This window comes from Fukomys damarensis, unplaced genomic scaffold, assembly GCF_012274545.1.
Source record: "Fukomys damarensis isolate Sample0158 unplaced genomic scaffold, DMR_v1.0_HiC HiC_scaffold_9, whole genome shotgun sequence".
NCBI classification, from domain to species: Eukaryota; Metazoa; Chordata; class Mammalia; order Rodentia; family Bathyergidae; genus Fukomys; species Fukomys damarensis.
In genome coordinates, this window is record NW_022900921.1 from 3,019,412 (window position 1) to 3,040,448 (window position 21,037).

At 47.1% G+C, this 21,037-nt stretch overlaps 1 protein-coding gene and 1 pseudogene across 14 annotated transcripts in view; both read right to left on the minus strand.

Moving 5' to 3' along the window:
* Acsl6 (acyl-CoA synthetase long chain family member 6) overlaps positions 1-21,037 on the minus strand; it is a 54,333-nt gene that overhangs the window by 5,533 nt on the left and 27,763 nt on the right. For 7 of the 14 annotated variants that reach the window (XM_010639773.2, XM_010639778.3, XM_033761555.1 and 4 more), the window contains exons 10-21: positions 20,175-20,248; positions 18,420-18,497; positions 17,508-17,606; positions 17,045-17,179; positions 16,567-16,701; positions 15,423-15,518; positions 14,164-14,236; positions 10,336-10,424; positions 9,511-9,627; positions 4,905-5,048; positions 3,746-3,847; positions 2,843-2,914 (exon numbers count right to left, since the gene is read on the minus strand). In XM_010639773.2, coding sequence (XP_010638075.1) covers positions 2,843-2,914; positions 3,746-3,847; positions 4,905-5,048; positions 9,511-9,627; positions 10,336-10,424; positions 14,164-14,236; positions 15,423-15,518; positions 16,567-16,701; positions 17,045-17,179; positions 17,508-17,606; positions 18,420-18,497; positions 20,175-20,248 — 1,214 coding nt within the window. Of the gene's footprint in view, positions 1-2,842; positions 2,915-3,745; positions 3,848-4,904; positions 5,049-9,510; positions 9,628-10,335; positions 10,425-14,163; positions 14,237-15,422; positions 15,519-16,566; positions 16,702-17,044; positions 17,180-17,507; positions 17,607-18,419; positions 18,498-18,554; positions 18,633-20,174; positions 20,249-21,037 lie in introns of all 14 variants that reach the window. The other 7 variants (XM_010639781.2, XM_010639784.2, XM_010639780.2 and 4 more) reach the window with 5 other exon arrangements.
* LOC117285413 lies at positions 6,723-6,924 on the minus strand (annotated as a pseudogene).

The window sequence follows — 21,037 nt, forward strand, 5'->3', positions numbered from 1 at the left end:
AAAAAAAAAAAAAAAAAAAAAAAAAAGGTGGGGTATGAGAATTCTCATCCTCCATTTGTCCCCAATACATCATGAAACTAGCTTTGCAATATTTAGTAGTTTTTGTTGAAGAAAGGAGGAAAGATATGTTAGCGTATTTTCTTATAAATTTTACTCTTCTCAATGAAAAGAGATAGTATAGGGCTTTAAAATGTTTTTTGTAGGTACTAAAACATTTAAATACAGGTATGAAATAAAATAAAGTACCTCATTTATGTCAATGCAAAAAAATCATGAATTTTTCATATTTTAATGAAACAAGTTTTTCAAAGGTATTCCTTAATGAAATACTTTAATACGCTATCTCACTTAGATAATAAATAGTAAACAATTTAGGACAAAGTAAAAAAATTAAATGATCATGGAAAGATCACCTTTTTGTTTTTGTTTTTAGCAGTGGCAAAGTACAAAAGTATAAAAGTTCATTTTGTATTGCCAATGCAAATGGATAAGGCATCCAAATACAAAAAAATTATTAAATCATAGCTAAGTATATTCAAATACTTCCTAGCCACCTACCTATATTAATGATTGACATAATTATTTTATAGGCTTCCTAATTATTCATTAACATATATCTTCCAAATTCCTCTATAAATTAACAACGGCTGGTCTAATTTCAGGAATTGTATGCTTCCAGAGACTATTATTATAGTACATCAATTTTTTTCTAATTGAAAGTTTAATGAGAATCAACCCAGAACAGAAAATCTGAATTGCTAAAGCTTTTAATAGATCATTTAAACACTGGAATTCTTATTTGTGTGTTTATGGTTGGAGTGAAGCCTTAACTGATCACTTCTTCTGAGAAAGGACAAAGACAGGACCACGGTGGATTCTGGACCGAGTGAAGCAATTTCTGTTAAGCGCAGCTCACCGCAGTGAGCGCACCCCACTGAGGCATGAAGCCTGGTGTCTGCTGCCCCGTGTTTAGCCCAGGGCAGACACCGCCTCGGGTGGGGAGGGCGCCTCAGAACAACAAAGAGCTGAATGAGGACAGAAAATCAAGAGGCGACAACCACGGCAATAAAAACTAAAGACCTCGGAATACCACAGGACTTCCCAGTATCTGAGGTTATCACAGTGAGAACAGATCAGTAGAGCAGAAACTCTGCTCAAGGCATGTGGAGAGCCAAAAACATATAACCTACAAAAGTAATGGTTCATACTAAAAGCCTAATCGAAGGTTCCTGTTAAGCACAACCTTAAGAGTTGGTGTTTTTTTCCATTAAGAGGAATCTGGACATTCCCTTCTCGGCGTGCCCCGCAGCAGATCACCAGCAGAGGGCGCGCGGGCCTTAGGAATGTGCCGGGACGGCAGCAAGGCCGGTCCCAGTCTGCACACAGCCTGCCTGCCCTTCCAAACGCCACACCCCACACCCGCCCACACTAGCTGGGCCAGGGATCACTCACCTGTGGCCTTATTCTACTCGGTCACCTCTGACCTAGTCGCATTCTCCCTCCCCATTAAGGAAGGACAGTGAAATCAGTTTTAGCCAGCTTGTAAATGTAAATAACTATTAGGCTAAAACTGACATTTCACTCAGAAAGATAAATGCAACTTGTTTGAATGCCTTAAATGTTATAATATTTTAAAGTGAAGATTTACGCAGGCTTCCATTGACCTGAAATATAAAATACACTTTCAGACGACCGTGAGGCTGTATTTCTCAAACTGCGTTAATTAAACATCTATTCCAAAAGAAAAGTAACATGCTTAGACCCTAAAACTATATTTAGATTTCCTCAGTGTGAAGTTAAGAAATTAAAAATCTTGGCCGGGCATGGTGGCGCACTACTGTTATCCCAGCACTTGGGAGACTGAGGCAGGAGGATCGCTGTGAGTTCGAGACCAGCTTGGACTACATAGTGAGCTCCAGGTCAGTCTCAACTAGTGAGACCCTGTCTCAAAAACAACCCTAAATAAATACATAAATAAAATCTCAACTCATGGAAATGGTTTTAAATAGCAAATTTTTAAAATCACAACAATTTCATATTTGAAATCAATAATTAAATATTCTTAGGCTACGATTACATCAATACACAAAATTTTGAAATTCCCACAGGCCCTGTAGACCTCTCACACAATATTAGGGGAAACAAAATTTTATGAAAAATAATTCTTATGAAGTGTTCATTTTTATTTAAAAAAAAAAGCTTTTCGGAACAAAAAAGTTTTAAATCAATGTATTACTGTTTTTCTGCTTGGAGAAATGTTCTCTGACTTTTTAAATAAAGAGGGTATGTGTAATACATAAGCAGGAGCAAGTATGGTCACACATCCGGCTGCAGCAAGAACCCCAGGCTCGTAAAGACTGTCTCAGAGGACGGCTTGTCCTCTCCCTTGTACATTCTTTGTTTCTACCTCTTACAGAAGCCATGCTGGGCTGACAGATCGATCACCCGACTGAGGGAGGAACCCAGCCTTTCCGATGGCCCATGCAGCCAGAAGACAGTTCTCATAAAATTAAAAATAAGACAGGACTCTAGTCTTCACTGTTGCAGGCATCTTGGGAGACAGAGCAGCTCCACAGGATCTCATAGTGACAACGAGGGTAATGTTTCACCTTACGAACTTCTGGGATTAGGACAACAAGCAGTCTCCCTTGTCCAGTGACCTATTTTAACTCAGGAGGCAGGCTGCAGCAGTCCGTCTGAGACAGGCCTTCGGGGGTCCATTAGTCCACAGCCCACTGGCCGGCCACACCGGAAAGGGTAAAGAATCTAGGCCAGGGTCGCCATGAGTTAATTTTCATCCTAACTAAAGGGCTGTAGCGGGTATAGGGGAGATAGTAGTTACCTGCTCAAAAGAATGAAGTCCGCTTTCTTTTCCTAACCTCACCAAATCTTCTAAAATGGCTTTCTTCAGGTCCTGAATGGAACCACAGAAGTAAAATTAGAAGACAAGAACACACTTCAAAATGGAAGTAGTGGAAACAGCACACTTTGAACAGAGTGCACATAAATGGAGACGTGTGTGTGTGTGTGTGTGTGTGTGTGTGTGTGTGTGTGTGTCCCCAACCTTCCTCTCGGGGCTGGTGATTCCTGGCAGCAAGCCAATCAGCACCTCATCAGGCAAGTGAGGGCCCCTCGCGGCCAGAGGGGCAGCTGCAAACAGGCTGAAGGGACCCCTCAGTCTTTAAAGCAGCTGGTGAGTCCTACCACCCCCAGATGAGCCCAGGGTCCAGGGGGAGAGTGGGGTCTAAAGCTGTTGTCAGAGAACAGCAATCCTCGGGCGAGTGGCTGGCGAAGGGGTGCTCTGAGCAGGAGGAACGGTTACTGTTTCAGCTCCCTTCCTACCTCTGTAAATTCTGGACACTGTAGACGCAAGATCTACCTTCCACTTGGAAGAAGCATGACTGCGAGGCCTGCTCCCATCTGACGGCTGTGAGCAGCCATGTGACCCTGGGCAGCTCTCCTCCACCCACTGCCCTCCTGCGGCTTTAAGACATCAGGGCTGGATAAACTTTCTGCGGTGCCTCCTGGCTCGAAACTTCAACCGTTTACCAAATTTCTAGAAGAATCATAAATTTCTTCAACAACTAAAGACATATTTCTGGTTTAGGACTTCCATCATGTATAAAGTAGTATCAGAAATTCCCTATGTGTTCAAATGTCACTGGTCTAACAGCTTTTCTGTCCTCTCATTACATGGGATCATAACATTTAACCACCTCTTAGCAAACAGCCCCAGGATGCTGACCTTATTTGCACATACGTCTGCATACGGCCCCTCAATTCCTTTCTTCTGGGCCCAGGAGGGCATGACTTCAGGGTCAGGCACTACAATGCCCACCAGATAGGCCTGCAAAACCACCAGAGGACAAGTCAGGACAGAAGCTCGGAAAGTGCTTGCTTGTGGTCGAGCACTGAAAATAATCTCTTGGTATTCTCAGACTCCAGACTTTTCTAAAAATAAGTATATGCTTATGAAACATGTGTTCATGTTATGAAACATTTCCGCCAATGTATCACACTGTCTTTACTATTCATTTCCAGATATATCCCCCTAACTTTCAGGGGTTAAGAACAACTCAAAAATTAGCATAATTAGATTGATATGTGCCTCTGATTCTTATGCCAATCTTAAACCTGCTATCTTTAGGATGCTAATCAAATGATCCAAATTCTATGAACTGAGTATGTTTCCCAGGATCTTGACACCATTTTGAAATTGTCCCTTAATAAATCCTCTTTTGGGCCGGGGATGTAGCTCAGTGGCACCTTGCCTGCCTGGCAAGCACAAGGTCCTGAGTTAAATCCCCAGTAGTGGGGGAAGGATTGTGAAAAGAATAAATCCTCATTCATGAAGACCTCCTTCTGAAATTACAGCATTTTCTTCAGAAATACTTTCATATTTAATTATATAAATGCAATGGTAGCATAGAGTATATCTGATAACTTTGATATACATTTGTGATCTTCTTAACTTCAATCTAAATGTAGTATAGACTGAAAAATATGTATACATCTCATACATCTAATCCTAGTAAGCTATACCATCAACACCATCATCTGTAATACTCTATCAATTTATCTACAAAGGTTATTTGCACATTTGAAAAATAAAAACAGTAGAAATCCTTAAATTTACTCTAGCATCTTACTTTGGCATTTTGAAAGTAAGTGAAACGTAAGTTAAACGTGCTAAGAATGTTTATTATTGCTAGTTCAAGCCACTTATTTGCCCAAACTATAAGTAATTAAGACCTTTAGGAAAAAAAAAAAAAAAGACTTATCCTTAGAAAGGAATTTTCTGTCCCGACTTAAGGTATTGGCCAGACCCCAGTAGCTCAGAGCAGAGGAATGTCTGACTGGACTCCTCCTCCGCGGGACGGTGGGAGGCTGGCCGGCAGCCTCACCTTTAAGCTGTCCCCATGCACGTAGATTTGCGCCACTGGCTCGCTTCGGATGTAGATGTTCTCAATCTTCTCAGGTGCGACGTACTCTCCCTGAGCAAGTTTAAATATGTGCTTCTTCCGATCAATGATTTTCAGAGTTCCCTCCTGCGGAGTCGGACAAACAGCTCGCTCAGAGGACGGCAGTCACAAGCCAGAGTCCCTCGCTTCTCCCTCTGGCCCCGCCCTTCCCTACCCCAAACACCGCCGCTGCCCCAGCTGCTCCTCCATCTGCTGTGGCGCTGACGGGGCAGCCACAGTGAACTGCAGGTCGATGACAACCAGGCTGTGCTGGGCCCCGACCCCTCCTCTCAGCAGCGGCAGTCCCGACGCCCTGCCTCTCCCCAGGCCCTCACCCCGGCTGTCGGCCTCTGCAGGTTCCTTCTTGAAGCCTCATCGGGGTCTCCTGCCCCTGCTACTGTCCCTACCACTAAGAGCAGCCTCTGCGCGCTCTGACACAGACCGAGCAGAGGCCCCAGACACACTGGTGATGACCACAGGGCACCAGGAGCCCCGGCCCTGCCAGCATTTCTGCAGTAGGCGGCTCCCCCCTGCCCCCAAGGCAGTGAGGCAGTGAAGCCATGGGCCTCCAGGACCCCTACTCACCTCCGTGATGCCCCTTAACCCTTCGAGCTTCTGAGGCAGTCAGAGAGATGGGCCTGTGCCTTTGGCCCGACCCTGGAGTGTGGCCTTTCGCACATCTGATCAGGCACCGTGTGGGAATGGCCAGTCACCTCCCGCATCGGTCTCAGCGCTCTGTCCCCCAAGCCCTCGCTCGCCTCCCTCGGAGGCTCCACCGCGCCCTGCACAATGCTCCCCACCACCCTCCAGCCCCACGAGGCCCGTGGTCACCCAGACCCGGTGCCCCTCGCTGCCTGCCTCCAGGTGTTAGCCTCAGGCTCACCCGCTCTCACTCCGCCCTCTCTTGTCCACTTTCTCCCAGCTGAATCACAGCCTGACCAGGCCCAAAGAACTCTGTCGCCCTCTGCCTGTGCTCCCCCAGCCACAGCTCTCTCTCCAGCAGGAAGAAAGGAGCAGGCCTTGTTCTGCTCAAAACCCAGGGCCGAGGGACGTCAGGCACTCGCCCTACACTCACTGCTCTGGTCTTCACTGTGACCTGACAGCATTGTCACTGACAGGAGGAGGAGGCTGGAAGGGCTGGCTAAGGCCTCCAAAGCCTCACAGCTAGAAGTAGGGAAATCCGGATTTGAATCCAGGTCTCTCTACATTAGAAGACTATGTCTTTTCATTGATATTTTTGCAGGGAGGGTATACCAGGGATCAAACTCAGGACCTTGCGCTTGCGTGGCAGGCAGTGGCACCACTGTCATTGCTGTTATCTTATACAATAAAATAATGGTAATTTTTAAAGGCACAAATATCTTTATAGATGATTTCTACCTAAATTATAAGAATGCATCATTCAAACTTTGCGTGTGTGTGGGGGTACTGGAGACTGAACCCTTGCATTGAGCTGCATCCCCATCCCTTTTTAATTTTTTATTCCGAGCGCCTTATTTTAGGGTCTTGCTAAGTCTCTAAGTTGCTCAGGCTGGGCTGAACTTGAGATTTTCCTGCCTTGGCCTCTCAGAGTGCTGGGATCACCGATGTATGTAACCATGCCCAGCAATACTTTCTCGTGGTTAAAACAAAGCAAAACCTCACCCATAAGTTGACACCAAAACCATAGTAGAGTTCTATATAAAAGGAAAATTATAAGCTCAATCCCATTTATGAGTATAAATGGAAAGGCTGAACACAAGTTTGTTTGTTTGTTTGTTTCACTCAGACTGTGTCCCCCCACCCCCGGGGAAGAACAAGAATAATCAACTGCTAGTAGCAGTTGCAGCAAAGCAACACCAAGAGCTGGCTTCCCGCTCAGGAAGGAACACTGCGCCTCCTCCTCGTGGTTTCTGGTACTCTACACGATGATCAGAGAAACTTCTCTAGTTACCAACTATAGCAATACTTAAAGTATAGCCTTAAGTTTTAGGGAAATCATAACTTTCAAAACTGATCTCAAGGCTATGTACCTGCTATTCTGGGCCTGCGTTTGAGCACGCCAGGCTCTTGGGATGAGTTACTTCACCTGTTTCTCCCAACGCCCTCCATGATAGATGGTCTTTGTCCAGTTCACCACTAGCAGCAAATCTAGGTGCCCTACCACTGGGCTACACCTCCAGGTCTTTTCTCTGTTTTTTATGCTGCACTAGATATTGAACTCTGGGCTTTTTTCTTTAAAGGTGGAATTTAATCTTTATTTATAGGACACTACAAACTATGAAATTCCATATAGAAATAAGAAACCCCTTCAGAAGACAAGCTTCATACAGTATGTACAGTTTGGAAATGCTAAGTATAGTTTCATCAAAAAGTCCTACCATAACAAGCAACATTTAAACATTAGTTCTTAAGGGCTGGGGATTTAGCTCAGTGGTTCCACTGCCTGCCTCGTAAGTGCAAGGTCCCAAGTTTGACCCTGGTACCAAAAAAAAAAAAAAAAAAAAAAAAAAAAGAGAGAGTTCTTAGTACAAAAACAGATGAATTTATACAAACATAGAATAAAACAAAAACATGATGCATCTTTAACCCTTCTTTACTTCTTACTTTGAGGCAGGGTCTTGCTAAGTTGCCCAGACTGGGCCTGAACTTGTGGTTCCTTACCCGCTTTTTAAAAAATTTTTCTTTTGAGAGAAGGTCTTGTTAAGTTGCCGAGGTTGGCCTCAAACTTGAGACCCTCCTGCCACAGCCCCCTAAGTAGCGGAGATGACAAGCATCTGCTATTGTGCCTGGAAGATCTAGAGTTTTATGAGGCTTCAAGCTTTTATAATTTTGAGGGCCTTTTATAAGAAAAAAATACAGAATGAAGTGGAGGGCCTCATGCAAATGACAGGCCCTGAAGGCCAGGCCTCTTTACTGATGGACAATCTGTCTGCCGCAGGTCTTCAGGACCCTTTGCCCTCGCCAGCCTCTCTTCTCTCCTCTCATGGGCTACAGTTAGAACGGCTCACTTTATACTCCTAATATCTCTACTCAGCACGCTCTAGTACCTGGCCCAATTGTCCGCGCTCTCTCTTTGCCCCTTGGAACATGACCATCCAGTGGGTGCCTGTCCTCCCTCTGCCTCTCCCCAGGTCAGTGAGCCCCGGCTCATGGTGACCCTGCTGGGCTGGGACCTGCCAAAGACGTCTCTTCCTGAGCAGGATCCCTGGCTGAGGGTGCGTATCCTTGTCTGCCACAGGCACGACATTTCCCAAAGGGAGCACACAGATCCACGCTGGGGCAAACTGCCCCACCAGCTCACAGGCACGGGCTTGGGGCTCAACACCGTACTCGTGTACCTGACGAACTCGGAGCCTCAAAGTGTCCAAACGGAACCTCAGCAATTCCCGGAGACATACAAGAGGCTACCTAGTCGGGCTGCACTAATCGAAGGTTCTTGGGGTCAGTGTCAGACCCATTTTTCCGACCAAAGCATTCACGTGAGTATCTCTTACGCACCAGCAATGCACTAAGTGCCGTATACTATACGGGTATAGTCTTTCTCACAAAAATAGCTGTAGAGGTAGACAACTGGATAGGCCCTGCTTTAAAAGCATCAGAGTGAGGCTAATTGATTTGAGCTAAAAGTCAGGGGCCATAGCCAAATGCTGCGACAGCTTGTTCTGTTTCCCATAGGTACACCAGTGTGAGGCCCAAGAGAGGAATGGGCTTTGCTCAAGGCTGTAAGCAAAATGGACCGAGGCATCCTTCTACCCAGTTCCAAGCTTTGCACCTGCACAGTGCCGTCTCTTGGCTGGGTCCCGGAATGTATGCCCTTCCCAGACCTCCCAGAGATAGATGCCTCCTTCTACTTCACTGTCAGACTCTACATTGTACCAGAGCACCTTCTGGAAACTATTAAGAAAAGGGGGTTGATTTCCATGAGCCCAGCTATAACAGCTAATCTTGACTGTCAACCTGATTGGACTGAGAAAATAGCTGGGAAATTAATCAGTAAAGTACTTCTTGGTGTTTCCAGAGATGCCTGGCATGTGGGAGAGACCCCAACGGAATGTGAGTGGTACCATCGAACAAACAGGGTTGTCCAGATGAAGCAAAAGCAGGAGGAGGATGGAGCAGGCCAACAGAGGCTCTTTCTCTCCCTCTTTCCCTCTGTTTCTGGGCTTCCACGAGGTGAGCAACTTTCCTCCACCACACCCTGCCACCATGATATTCTGGCCTCTCCACAGGTCCAGAAACAATGGAGCCAGCTGAGCACGGACTGAGGCCTCTGAAATGTGAGCTGAAATAAACAATCTTCCTTTAAACTGAAATTTTCAGGTATTTGGCCATAGCAACAGAGCACGGACACACCAGGTAGATCTTCCCACACGGGTTTTTATCACCTTCATCAGGTGGAGAGAGAAGAGGATGCTGTGGGGGCCAGGTAAGCATGAACCTCCTGATGATACCCAGAGGCCTCTTGAACGAATAACTGTCAGGCAAGATATGGAACAGACTCCTGCTTCGATCACATATGCTGGCGTCACCAAAATACGTGGCGCTCCGTGATTCCAAACGAACATACCGGCAGCCACTTCCCAATGTCTCCGGTATGAAGCCAGCCATCACTGTCCAGGGCCTCTTTCGTCCTCTCCTGGTCTTTTAAGTAGCCTTTGAACACATTTGGTCCTCTCACACATATCTGTGGGAACAAACACCACGGCTTCTCTCAGTCACAGTGCAAGCAAGGCAGGGATGGGAGGCTGTCACCGGGCGCACAGAGGTGAAGGGACACTGCCATCTGGAGAGCCGCCGTGGATATTGTGGCAAAGGAAACGAGAGGACAAGGAACAGCTTCCAGCCATATCTGCCTTCCCAACTGTCTCCTCCCTTCTCTCAAGCAGTCTCCTCCTCGCCCGGGCCAAAATGCTTCCTATGCCCTCTCTTCTTCCTCAGGAGGGCTCTGTCCTTGGCCACATGGTGCTCTGTGACACTTGATAGGGTCTCATCACAGACACGGGTGGCTGGCTGACTCTACAGAGAAGCTTGCGTCCCCTGCTGCAGTACTGGGCAGTCAGCTTGCTCACCCACAGTGGAGGAAGGAGCAAGCACAGGCCAGCTCAGCCCACCCCATCTGGCCTCTCTGTAGGTGGCCACATTTCTCCGGGGCAGATGATACAGCGGTAGGGCACGCTATGGTCAGGAAAACACATGGAGTTTTTTTTTTTTACAGTTTAGAAATTTAAAGTCTTAATTTAGCATTCGGTGTTGGCTTAATCAAATTAATCAGTCATTTTAATGATTTTATATGAAAGGTGAAAATAAAAATACCTCCCATGATTTTGTTGCTTTGTTTTTACTCACTATGTGTAGCATCCACAGACACAAATAGCAAAATCTTTAGGTTTACCTCGCCCTCTCCTTTGTGGGTCCAATAGTTTAGTTCCTCCACGTCGACAAGCTTGATATGGTTGCAGGGCAGAGGTGCTCCTACATGACCTAGGACACCACAGCGAGATGGCATTATTGAGTGTTCAGATTAGTTTCAGTACCGCAGATGCCTGACACCCTGTAAAGCCCCTAAGCGAGTAAAATGGGGAGGTACAGGTGGACAACAACATACCTCAAGACAGGCATTTGTCCCAGGCAAGCACCAGTGATAAAACACATTTCTGGAGAAAGCAAAGGCCGACCTCTGCCTCACCTTTGCTTACATTTGATTGTAAATGAGCGAGTCAGGCACACCTGGCCCTGCATCAAAGCGCACAGAGGCCCTGGGTGAGACGGAAGCCTTACACCCATACCAACCATGTGGTCAGTTTTACCACGGCGCCCACAGGGAAACATCTTCCCCATTGTCAGATTACAGTTTGGTTTCCTCTCATCAATGGACTATTGACTAATGTGAATCAGAATGACCTAGACATCATGTTGAATCATGGCTACTGATTCAGTAGATCTAGGATGAGGCAGGAGCTTTTACATTTCTTATAGGCCCCATGCTGATGCTGATACCACTGGTCTACACACTATACTTTGAGAAACAAAGAAATAGAAAACCAAGTTGAATTTACTTGCCGCCCAAAAATAAGACTTCAAGGCAGGCGTGGTGGTACATGCCTGTAATCCCAGCACTCGGGAGGCTGAGGCAGGAGGATCGCTGTGAGTTAGAGACCAGCCTGGCCTACGTAGTGAATTCCAGGTCAGTCTCAACTGTGTAGTGAGACTCTGTCTCAAACAAAACAAAACAAAACAAAACCCAATATTATATCTAAGTCATTCTCTAGTCCTTGGGACTGTTAGCTAATTCACTGGTAGGCTGAAGAGTTTTAGCCAGGTGCTGGCCAAGGTCCTGAAAGAAAAATGAGCTAGGTATTGTATATGACAAAAAAGGCTATGTAACACTGTGGTTTCTGTTAAAAATTAAATAGTTTAAGCAGGAAAATGTAGAGGATGACATTAAAAAAAGGATAAGAAACCCGATTCAAAAATGGGCATCCGAAATGAACAGGCATTTCTCAGATAAAGAAGTATATGAAAAAATGTTCCACATCACTGATCAGTCGAGAAATGCAGATGAAAACAACACTGAGATTCCACCTCACCCCACAAAGAATGGCTGCTATCAAGAAATCAATCAATAACAAATGTTGGCGGGGTTGTGGGGAGAAAGGAACCCTTCTCCATTGTTGGTGGGAGTGCAGACTGGTGCAACCGCTATGGAAATCAATATGGAGACACCTCGAAGAGCTTGGACTGGAGGTTCCATTTGACCCAACCATCCCTCTGCTGGGTATCTTTCCAAAAGAACTAAAAGAATCATATCACAGAGAAGTATGTGCACCCATGTTTATAGCGGCACAGTTTGTAATAGCTAAAACTTGGAAACAGCCCATTTGCCCATCCGTTGGAAAATGGATAAAGAAGATGTAGTTTTTCTATAAAATGGAATATTATTCAGCCATAAAGAATGAGAAAATAGACTCATTCATAGGAAAATGGATACATATTGAAGATATACTCCTAAGTGAAATAAATAAGGCACACATGTGTAAATACCAAATAGTTTCTCTGGTGTGAATAATCTGCAATAATACAGAAGATCCTAAAATGATTACTGACATTGAGAAATGGGAAGAAAGGAGCTAAAGGTGTAGGGAAGGTGGGATGGGTAGGGGAAGGGTAAAAAGGGAAAAGAAAAAAATGTGAGATAATGAAAAGATGGAAATAAAATGGTTGTAGATGGGGAGGGGAGGAGGGGGTGAAGGGAGGGCAGGGGTAAGGGGAAAAAATCAGAGCCAAGACCTGTCATATAGAGGTATAAGACCCCAACAATGAATGTAACTGTACTGTATCCCTAAAATAGTACCAATAAGCTCAATTAAAGCTGAAAAAAAAGGATAAGGAAAGGACCAAAAGGAAGCAGATACACTGAACAGTTGGTCAATATGCTGGTAGCAATAAGAAAAAATAAAAATTAGTGAGCCAGGACCTTCCAAGATGGCTCTTGAAGGAGATCTGCTAGTGGGAAAGTGATCAGAGGGTGTATATACGAAGCAGCCTTTATCCACATGGAGTTTAGAGAGAGAGAAAATGTATATTAAAAAGCTGCCATACCTGACTTGGCCAAATATTCTTTCAATTTAGTATCCACATATCACGTTTCTACTAAGTCTAGGCATCTGAAAATTGTATCGCACTTATGAGCATATTGTTGTGTGTGTGCCCATCAGGTCAAATTTTTCAGCTGTAAGCTGAGCAAACCTAAGCACAAAGAGCGGTCCCAGGCTCACAAAGGAGGGTGGTACCCTGAAGGATTCTTGCGCTGAGTATCTTTCAGATGCTCCCAGAATCTGGACTAGATGTGATGATGGGCAATCCATGGGCTACTCACTCCAGTCCTACTTCCCGACCTGAAGGACGGATCCCCTGAGGACAATCATGTGGCAGGGAGAAGCTCCTTTCTGAAGTTGCCACTGCCTTCTACATATTAATATCACAGAAGCCACAGCTCCCAAAGGGCACTCGAAATGTCCCTTTAAGAGGCAGTTTTTGGTTGCTATGAACTTGTTCCTCCTTTACAAGTCATATCCAATTCAATTTGCTTAGATTCTAAAAAACAGTTCTAAAACAAGTCTGAGCAAGGTTGGGTGGTATAGGGGACCATCCTATTGATTACGCCCAGAGCAGGCTGAAACGATTTAAGCCTGCAATTGGCTCATTTTAAGAAGCGAGTCTGAATGAAGTTCACGTGACTCAGAAGCACCTCACAGGGACTGCAGTCACGCGTAGGGTGCCAGGACCTTCCCACCAACGGCCACAGAAGAGACCAGAAAAATGGCCTGTGAGGCTGCAGGGCCAATACGAGATAACACAGTAGCCGAGGTCAGAGTAACTCACACCCAAATTCCATTCCCACGACCAAAACCTTCTTACGTAGCAGGACAAGGTTCTAATGACACCCCTATATTTTGTCCATTCTGTTCCTAACTCAAGAATGCTTTTGTCTTTTCCTTCACCTGCCTTGCCTGAATTAGTATCCATAGCAGCTGCACAACTGCACATCCTCACACACTTTCCCCTTTAACCCGACCTGATTACCAATAAAAATCAGGGGCTTGGAGGGCCAGGGATTTAGCTCAGTGGTTCTGCTGTCTGCCTTGTAAGCACAAGGTCCCAGGTTTGATCCCCAGTACAAAACAAAAACAAAGAAACAAACAAAAAAACCCACCCCCAAACAAAACAACAAAAAACAAAAAATCAGTGGCTTTGACTAACCAGGGCCTTTGCTGGTTGCTAAGCACTGGCCGTCCTGGCTCCCTACTTTAATTCTGCCTTTGAGTCTTTCTTCAGCCCTTTAGTGGATACTAAATTGAAAGAATATTGTACATTGGGCAACAGACTGTAACCTACTGCAGAGACCTCCAATAGGATGGTATCTACAGCCTATAAAATCCAGTGTTCATATGCTGAGCATTTTGTATCTTGTGATTGTATGTGTGTAACTTCTATTTGTCTATAAAGAAAAATAGGAAAATACAAAAATTTATACCAAAACAGCAGATCCATACTATCACAACCCAGACATAACCACTACTAATGTACTTTTCCGCTATTTCTTTTGCTTTTTTCCCCCCAAAAAGCTCATGAAAATTCACTTTCTAGGCGGGACTCTTAGAGCTTGCTGTTTTGACTCAGAGTAGCTCTGTGTCATTCCCACATCTCTAGTCCATCCTACCTGATGTCCAGTCTCCAGGGGTAGTGAAGGTGCATCCGGCTGTACACTCAGTTTGGCCATAACCTTCATAAACCTTCAAGCAAAACATGGAAACCACACTGTTGGCACACACCCGCCCGCTGACTCTGGCTGCTCCCTGCTGAGGCCATGGGAGGGTGGAGGTAGGGAGCTCCAGGTGAAGCTGAGCACAGACAGCACAGCCCTGTTTGCTGGGTAGGAGGTGGTATTTTCACCTAGACACTTAGTAGATAAGGTTATGTTCTTTGGGATAAAGATTTCTGACTTGTGTTCAGTCACTGACTTTCTTTTTCATTTGAATAATACGTATTAATAATAAGCAGTTTAAAATTTACTCCATGCTTAATTTTGTCTTTATAATATACTCCCCTCCAGAGCCCCTCCTGTTTGCCATGAATTTAGGACAGTCAACCTTTAGAATTGGTCAGGCCATGGCAATGTGGAATAAGAGGATAGTGTAAGAAGTTCATGGATTCTAAATCATAAAAATTCAAGCATACACAATTGTGCCACAGAACTGTTTACTTTACTTGAAACAATCCAATGGGATTTCACGCTCTACCTTGTGTTCCTGGTTCTAAGTTGGGAGACATTTTGTAAGCTGGAGAATGTACAGGGGTGGTATGGATTCTCCAGCACATTGATGATTTCTAGGCAGTTTACCTAATCCCTTTCCCCTTTGTTATAAACTTCCAAGGGCCCAGGCAAAAAAGAATTTTCCAGAGTGCACACACATAGGCTTTGTGTGTGTGTCTGGCGCTGAGAATAAACCCAGGGCCTCCATGCTGAGCTACATCCCCAGATCTGTTTTGATTATTTCGGGACAGAGCCACTACATATGACTGGGCTCGAGCTCTTTTCTTTTTTCTTCTCTTTTTTACTAGTGTACATCTGACATACATAATAAATACATTTACCATGGCCATGTACCTATCGCATCTTGATGTTTTCTACTTCTCATTCCCCTCCCAAACTCGGGCTTGCCTCAGTCTCCCAGAGTGCAGAGACTGTCAGTTTGCACTACCATGCCTGGCCACACACAGGCTTTCCAGGAGGCAGCAAGGCCATCCCGGCTTTCAGGGGCTCCAGAACCTTTTTTTTTTTTTTAATCCTTGGAAGCAGGACCTTTCATCCCACAAAAATCGTGCCCCTGGGATTTTTCTCTACACAGTGGAGGGTATGACAGTGGAGGGCTTGACACAGGCCCCGCTGTCCCCAGAACAGGTCACACATGACAATACCTGGCACCCCAGAGCTGCCCGGAGGAATCCCAGGACTGTTGGCGAGGCAGGGGCCGCTCCAGTAACAATCATTCGCACACGCCCACCAAGACTGGCCTGGGAGAAGACAGGAGAATGTCCGCGGTGACCAAGGTGGTGTCTGGCCCATCTCAGCCTCACTCTCGGTCCAGTTCCATAACCGGACCTGACCGGGTTGCTCAGGCTCAGATCCGAGAGAGACAGCCATGAGCTGGGAAGTCCTTTCCCCCTCTGACTGCTAAGCCTGATGAGCTCTGCCATTTGCCCACAATATAACCAGCTCCTTTACGCCTTCTGAGATAGGACCGTAGCATTAGCCCACACAGCACTCTATAATACGGGTTCTCCTTTCTTAGAATATACTGCTGCCCTGTCACTCATCATTCACAAGCGTCCAAAACAATTACTGAGGACACTTTCTTCCAACTTCCCTTTGAATGGCACTGCCTTTGTTTCCTGTCTAAATCAATACCATGCTGTATTCACTACGTACTGCAGAGGACAAAGGATACTTGAAACACTTTGCTTCCGTAAGTTGAGCTAAGAGTTTAAATATTAATTTTTAGAGCTAAAAATACAGTAGCAAGAAAAATGTGTGATGCTACTAATTAACTACAGATTCCTTGGGTAATGCAGAGCCTGGAGACTTTGGTGGAGATATAGAAGTGAGTAATTCTGACTTGGCCTGCTTGGGAGGGGCTGGACGGACAGGAAGTGAGAGGAAAAGGGTCCCAGCCAGTCGGCTACAACCTGGGGCTGCTGGGAAGTCACTGGGGCCAGGGTTGCAGGGAAGGGAAAGAGAATGCTCAGGCCCAGAGGCAACTACGTGGACCAAAACACCTGGACACCCAAGAACAAAGCTACTCTGATGCCTGTGGAGGTCAGGGGTCTGTTTTCCGGGGGCCCTTCATGCTGGTTGCCTTCCGGCGAGTAGAACATATCTCCACAAAATTGAAAAAAAAAAAATGACCCCTTCAAGATTCTATGGTACCTTAAGGTTTGATTTCAAGAACATAAGAGCTATTAATTCACAAGGTTCCAGGCCACCGGAATAAACTTTAGCTCCCCTATAAGGTCACCCGCTGGTCACAGGTGTCATTTAATAACCACTCATTACTTTCCTTACCTGAATCTTATTAAAGAAGAGTTCATCCCAGATACTATTATTCCTAATGATTCCACTGTGGACCTCAGCTTGCTTGCGTTTTGCCGCAAACTCCAGGAGCCAACGCTTTAGCGGAGTGTCTGCCTGACTGAAGATCTGAGGAACACAAGGCAGAAAAAGCTGTCAGGACCTGTACATCTTAACCTCTAGAAATGTCCCCAAGTCAAAGGCCTTGACTAGCAAGCAGAAAAGATATGCATTCAGGAGGTCACCGATGTGTAACGTCAAACTGAAGGTTAACACTACCAAGTTCTAGGTACATTGTACAAATGTTCCTGAAAAAGTTCTCTCCGAACAGGGTTTGGAAAAGAGGAAGAAAACAGAAGTAAGAGTAAGAGAGAGGGAATCTAAAAGAGGAGGCAACTTTCAGCATGGAAGTGTGGAAAGCTGCCCTGTGCTCCACATATGCAGCCTGGCTGCAGACTCCTGTAGGGCTCACCTTGTCATACATCCGGTTCAGCAGTCGTGGGACCACAGGGAAGATGGTAGGGCGCAGAGCCTTCATGTCATCCGAGAGGAGGCGGATGTCTCCTTGGAAGAAGCCAACGCGTCCTCCGTGGCAGTAGACAACAGACTGGAAGGAAGAGAGGAAGCCCTTAAGGTGGTCACTCCTGGCTGCAGTTCAGCTGTCCAAAGCTCTGTTCTCTGTGGAGGGCACCCACAGCCCAGCCCAGCTCCGGCTGCGGTCATGAGACTCTGAAGAATGCTATCGGGGTGAAGTCCCCACCCCCCGCCTTCACACCAAGTCCCACTCGGGCACAGCGAGAAGCGGCAGCAGCACAGTGCTGAGCTACTGGGAGAGCCTAAAGTACCCATTCTCGATGTGCCTGCCCCCTCGCACCAACTTCCAAACCCTGGAGATGGGCCTCCCTAGGAGCTCAGGTCTCTGATTTGTGTTGTACCCTATAATTGGGTCTGCTCCAGGTCCCAGAGAATCTGGATCGTCCAGGGACATCTCTGCAGTTGTGGAAGGATGTGCCATCCCATGGGTACAGCAGCTGCTGCGACAGTTGTCTGTGGGTGCTGTTTGGTAGGAGGCCAAGGAGCAGCCTGGCTGGGTGCTAACGGGACTGGGAGCCCACCAGGGGCTCTATGTGCTTTTTTACTCAGCGCTCACACAACCCTACGAAAGAGGGAGTCTTCCTAATCGCCACTTCACAGGCGAGGAAAGCAAAGCTCGGAGAAAGAAGTGACTTGTCCAGGCTCACAAAACAAGGCTGACAGCAGAGCACTGCAACCCAGGGAAGCGTGCCCCTCAGGCAGAAGGGGGCGGCTTAAAAGACATCTTTCCCAGTTCATTGGCAGGCAGCTCCCCGGAGTGACCTACACGAGTGCTTGGTTCCCACAATCACACAGAGATTCTCCCTCCACTGTCCTCATAGCCCTACAAGCCCTGTCTCAGGGAGCTCTGACAGCAGTCTCCATCTTCAGCCGAACAGCCACAGTCTGGTTCTAGACTTTACTCTTGTGCTCTTTTAGGAGTCTGGACTTCTGAGAATTGTGGAACAGGCATGTGGGCTGGAACACGCGTGGAGCTGCATAGTAGTGCAGCACTGTAGAGCCGCAATGCTCTCAGAGCAGATGCCGCCCGTGTGTGTCCAAGGGCGGGACAGGGCCGGCTCTAGGGCCTTCCTGGAGCAACGCTTCCCGAGGGGCAGGTGCCTGTCCCAGGTGCTCGGGCCCCTCCAGCCCCTGTGGTGCCTTCCAAGGATAGGGCGTTTTGGTCCTACTCCGTACTACCCGTGACAGGTGACACCCTGCTAGGGTCATGGGTTCTAGGCACAGATTGTGCCTCCCTGATGCCAGGGCCTTACCTGCACCATTCGCTCAAACATGTGTGCTAAAGGCAAATAGGAAAAGTGCACATCCGCACAAGTGGGAGCCCACTGACTCTGCAAGAAAACAGAAGGAGCCCAGGCAAGTCCCAGTCAGTCAGGCGGGCGTCTTACCTGGATCACTCTCTCAAACATGTGAGCCAGAGGCAGGAAGGAGATGAGCACATCGTCCTGTCTCGGAAAGATCACTTTCTGCAGGTGACGGGCATGGGAGACAGAAAGGAAAGAAACACTGACAGGAAGACAACAAGAGAGTCATCAAACAATAAAGAGAAAATGGTCCTGGAGGGGCGAACAGGAAGAGGGCCAAAGGGCATGGGACAGATGAGGACCGAAAAAGAGGTGAGATGACAGAGTGAGAGAAAAAAACGAGGGAGGGGGGAAGGCGCAGAGAGGAGAAAGGAGAGACAGGGCAGCATAGGAAGCGCAGTGTTAGGTCGCAGCGCCAGCGGGTCTAGGTTATCTGCAGAAGCAAAGAGCCCAATGAAGCACACATAAACTGGCAGAGTCAGGCTCCCAGAAGTCTCCCTGAGGGAGGGCCTACGCCTCGTCTGCAGTCAGTCAGTGCAGCCTGGTCTCCTCCCTTCCGCCCCCAACTGTAGGATCTGCCCCAGACCCTGCTCCCCAGCCTCCCTAGGCCTCCCGAGAGAGAGGGCCTTGGCCTGTCAGCATTTTCTGGTCCTCCTTAGAGAAGGGAGCCCAGAGAGCCCCAGGCCTGTGCCAGCTGAGGCAGGGGTACGAGCCTGGAACAGAGGAGGAGACAAGGCCAAGTCTAGAAAGGTGGCTGAAGCCGCTCTCAACAGTCCACAGCCTGGAACTGGGCCTTTGGGGCAAACAGAGGGGCCCCAGCCCCTCAGACACTCAGGCACAGGTGCTGCTCTGGCCAGGTGGGGCTGCACGAGGAAGCGCCCCTTCCCAAGGCTCCCTGGTCTCAGCCTTTATCACAGAGGCCTTTGCTCTCCTGCCTGCCTCATCGGCCAGTCTGGACAAACCCTGGGGAATGGTCATGGCCCCTAATCCGGGCTCAGCCACCAACCACCCTCAGAGTTTTCTGCCAAAGTGTGACAGGGTTTGGGGGGCAGATGCTCCACAATTTCATCTAGCATGCATGTGGAGAGAGATTCTCCACAAAAAGCCTAACTGCTACGAAAGGTACATTCCTTTCTCCTGAAGGAAACTGCAGAACATACTCACCACGCAAGGGAGAGGTCCTCCTTTCTTAGCCGGTTATAAGACACTAACATTCTTTTGTCAGGCCAAGATATCAAGCTTTTTTTTGATTTTAGAGTTACCTTTAAGTACAGCCTTATAAATTAGCAGTTGCCGTGGTTTCTCAGACTCTAGTAGTCCTTAAACACAAAATGACTGAATTAAACCCTGACCTACTTGAAGAACAAGTTATTAAGGATAACTTTCTAAATAAAGGTACACATACATACAAGCAAGAGTATCTCAATTTCTGAAGTTGAAAACGAAAAAAAAAAAAGGTTTACATGCTTTTTTTTCCTGGAATCTTAGCATTCTTAGAAATCAACTGAATGTTTGTTGCTTATGGATTATTTCAGTGTTTGGAGTTACAAGCAGCTGTAAAAATGGGATTGGTCTATCGAGAATAGAAATTCCTGCCCACGAATGGCATATTTTATCAGGAAAAAAAAATTAAAAATGAAGCCCTCTGAGGCTTGAAGCTGTCCTCAAAAACATATTACTGTATAGTAAGTTGACTTTATTCACCTCTGTCACTTTCAGAAAGCCTGAGAAATCAGCCACCACGTTCCCATGGGTGAGCATCGCACCTTTGGGGTTCCCTGAAAACAGAAGAAGGGGAATTAGTTGGGAGCCCGAGGATCGCTCCTTGAGAACACACTGGCATTCCCAAGTGCCAGGCTGTTTACTAGGCCTCTGGCCTTTGTCTGCAGCCACCTTCAGAGTCTGAGGCAGATGCGTGCTGTAACACGGACCTCACCTCTGTCAGAGCCCCTCAGAGCCCACAAGAGTCCGGCAATTTGGGATAGGATGGAAGTGACACGGCTGGCCAGCTGGGTGTCTCAAGGACTGAAGAGCTTCCCACACGTGCCACTTTACACGCTTGCACCTCCCTCAGGGAGCCCTGGTTCTGGGCCTCCTGCGCCCTCACCGACTGATGCCCAGGGCTTCAGCTCTCTAGGCCTGTAGGGCGCCATCTGCTGGCAGAAGTCTTTCTTGCAGCTGGAAAGGTTCACTGGGTGGGGCAGGCCCTCCTGCCTGCTCCTGTCACAGAAGAGCATCTTGCTTTGCTTTAACGACCTTTTGTTACTGGTCCTGAGGCCTGGTCCTCAGGGTGCTTGAGGCGGCCAGAGGCTGCTGCATGACTGAGGACAGAGGCAGGTCGGGCCCAGGGCCCAGCAGGGCCACCCACTCACGTCTCAAGGCACACGACATTGAAGCTGCTGCTGGAAGGATCTAAAAGGGCTCAATGCCGAGCCACCAGGGCATCAGTGAGCCACATCTCCTATCTGAGTTCCTTTACCTTTAGACCAGGGCTAACAATGCCCATCTCGAAGGACTGCTATGGGTCTGGGCATAGAGCCCATGTAAAAAAGAAGTTAGAGCAGACA